Source organism: Bidens hawaiensis, unplaced genomic scaffold, assembly GCF_021521415.1.
Source record: "Bidens hawaiensis isolate Kalapana, Puna unplaced genomic scaffold, B.hawaiensis_p1.1 tig00009160_1, whole genome shotgun sequence".
NCBI classification, from domain to species: Eukaryota; Viridiplantae; Streptophyta; class Magnoliopsida; order Asterales; family Asteraceae; genus Bidens; species Bidens hawaiensis.
The window spans coordinates 313866-315362 of NW_027491674.1; the positions used below are offsets into that span (position 1 = coordinate 313866).

The 1497-nt window shown below is 33.4% G+C and overlaps 1 protein-coding gene across 1 annotated transcript; it reads left to right on the forward strand.

Moving 5' to 3' along the window:
- Positions 1–496: 496 nt before the first annotated feature.
- LOC143531413 (protein LITTLE ZIPPER 2-like) lies at positions 497–1274 on the forward strand. The gene is made up of 2 exons (XM_077026715.1): positions 497–606; positions 702–1274. Exons 1-2 carry the CDS (start codon positions 497–499, stop codon positions 880–882), a joined length of 291 nt encoding a protein of 96 aa, XP_076882830.1. The 3' UTR covers positions 883–1274.
- The last annotated feature ends 223 nt before the right edge of the window (positions 1275–1497 follow it).

Below are 1497 nucleotides of genomic sequence, written 5' to 3' on the forward strand. Positions count from 1 at the left end.
ATGGTCTAATGGGCAGCAGCTCATAAAACGCGTACCAAGTTAAAAATGAGCTCAACTAAGAACACACGACATGTACCGAAAGTTGCCTCCACCTACTAATTGCCGATGTCACCACCAATACCGGTCTCCATCGTTAACCCAAACCATTCTACCAACACAAACCAAACCGACCCGTCCGATATGTGTTTAAACAAACAAACAAACAAATTCAATGTGGAGTGATCATTTTTCCCTGTTCTTAGGCTTTTCCCTCTTGTCTAATAGAATATAATACTTTTTTGGCTTCTTTCTCTTTTTAATCATGAATTTTCCTTCATCATCATTGCACTTCTTGAAATAATCCCAACACACCCGCACACACATCCTCACTTCCTCTTTCTATGTATATATATATAAATATATGTATATGCATGAGTGTCTCGTGGCTAGAAACCAAACCACCTATATATAAGGATCTAGCAACCCATACAACACAACACAACACAAATAAGTGAACATGTGTAGAGGCAATAACAAAGAACTCATGGCACTCTCTTCTCTCCAATTCCATAACCGAAAACCAAAGCTTCAAATTCATGTCAAGCTTCGAATTCAAAGGCTTAAAAGGTAAAAAAAATATTACATATTTTATTTATGGGTATGCATGTTTGGTTTCATTACATCATTAAAAACTATTTTTTATTCATTTTTTGTGGTTTCAGGGTTAACAAATTAATCGAAGAACAGACGAAACACGAGATGGAGATAAGAAACCTGAAGTTGCATATGGAGAATATGAGAATCTTGATGGAGAATGAAGGGTTGAAGACCAAAGCTAAAATGCTTCATCAAGAAAATCTTGATCTGTTATCAGAGTTAGAGAAGAAAAAAGCCAAAATTTGATCATATCTCAAGTACCCTTTACCTTGATCATCATTTTGATTGAAACACGGGCGTATTCGGGATTATGAAAAAACTCTGGAAAATCTAGTATTTTTGGTTAAGGAATTTGCTAGAATTCTTGACTAGTATGGTGCAGGGTGATAGAAGGAATAATGGTAGCATGAAGTCGGAAATGATTTTATTACTCTATTAGATTTATTTATCTTACATGACTTTGCTATTTTATATTGTTGTTAAGTTTAATATTAACATGATGTATCATGTATCTTTATATTTTAAAGGAGACGACTTTTAAAAAGTCAACCCTCGAGCCACTAATGGTTGGGGATATATGAAGGCTATGTACATGTATCTTATATTCTAAATACTAGTTTTAAGGAATAAAGATAGAAATAACTGATAGTTATGGTTGTTTCATGTTGATTTGTAAAATGTGAATATTAGCAATATATGTCTCTAGATTAACTTGAAAATGAGTCATTTTAGCTATATTAATATTTATTCTGAAATGTCTCATGGGTCACATGTAAAGGATGATAACTGTTCAAATAGACAGACACATTTGTTTGAACAAGTGTATACATAGACACCCATCAAGAGAATGTTGTATGAATG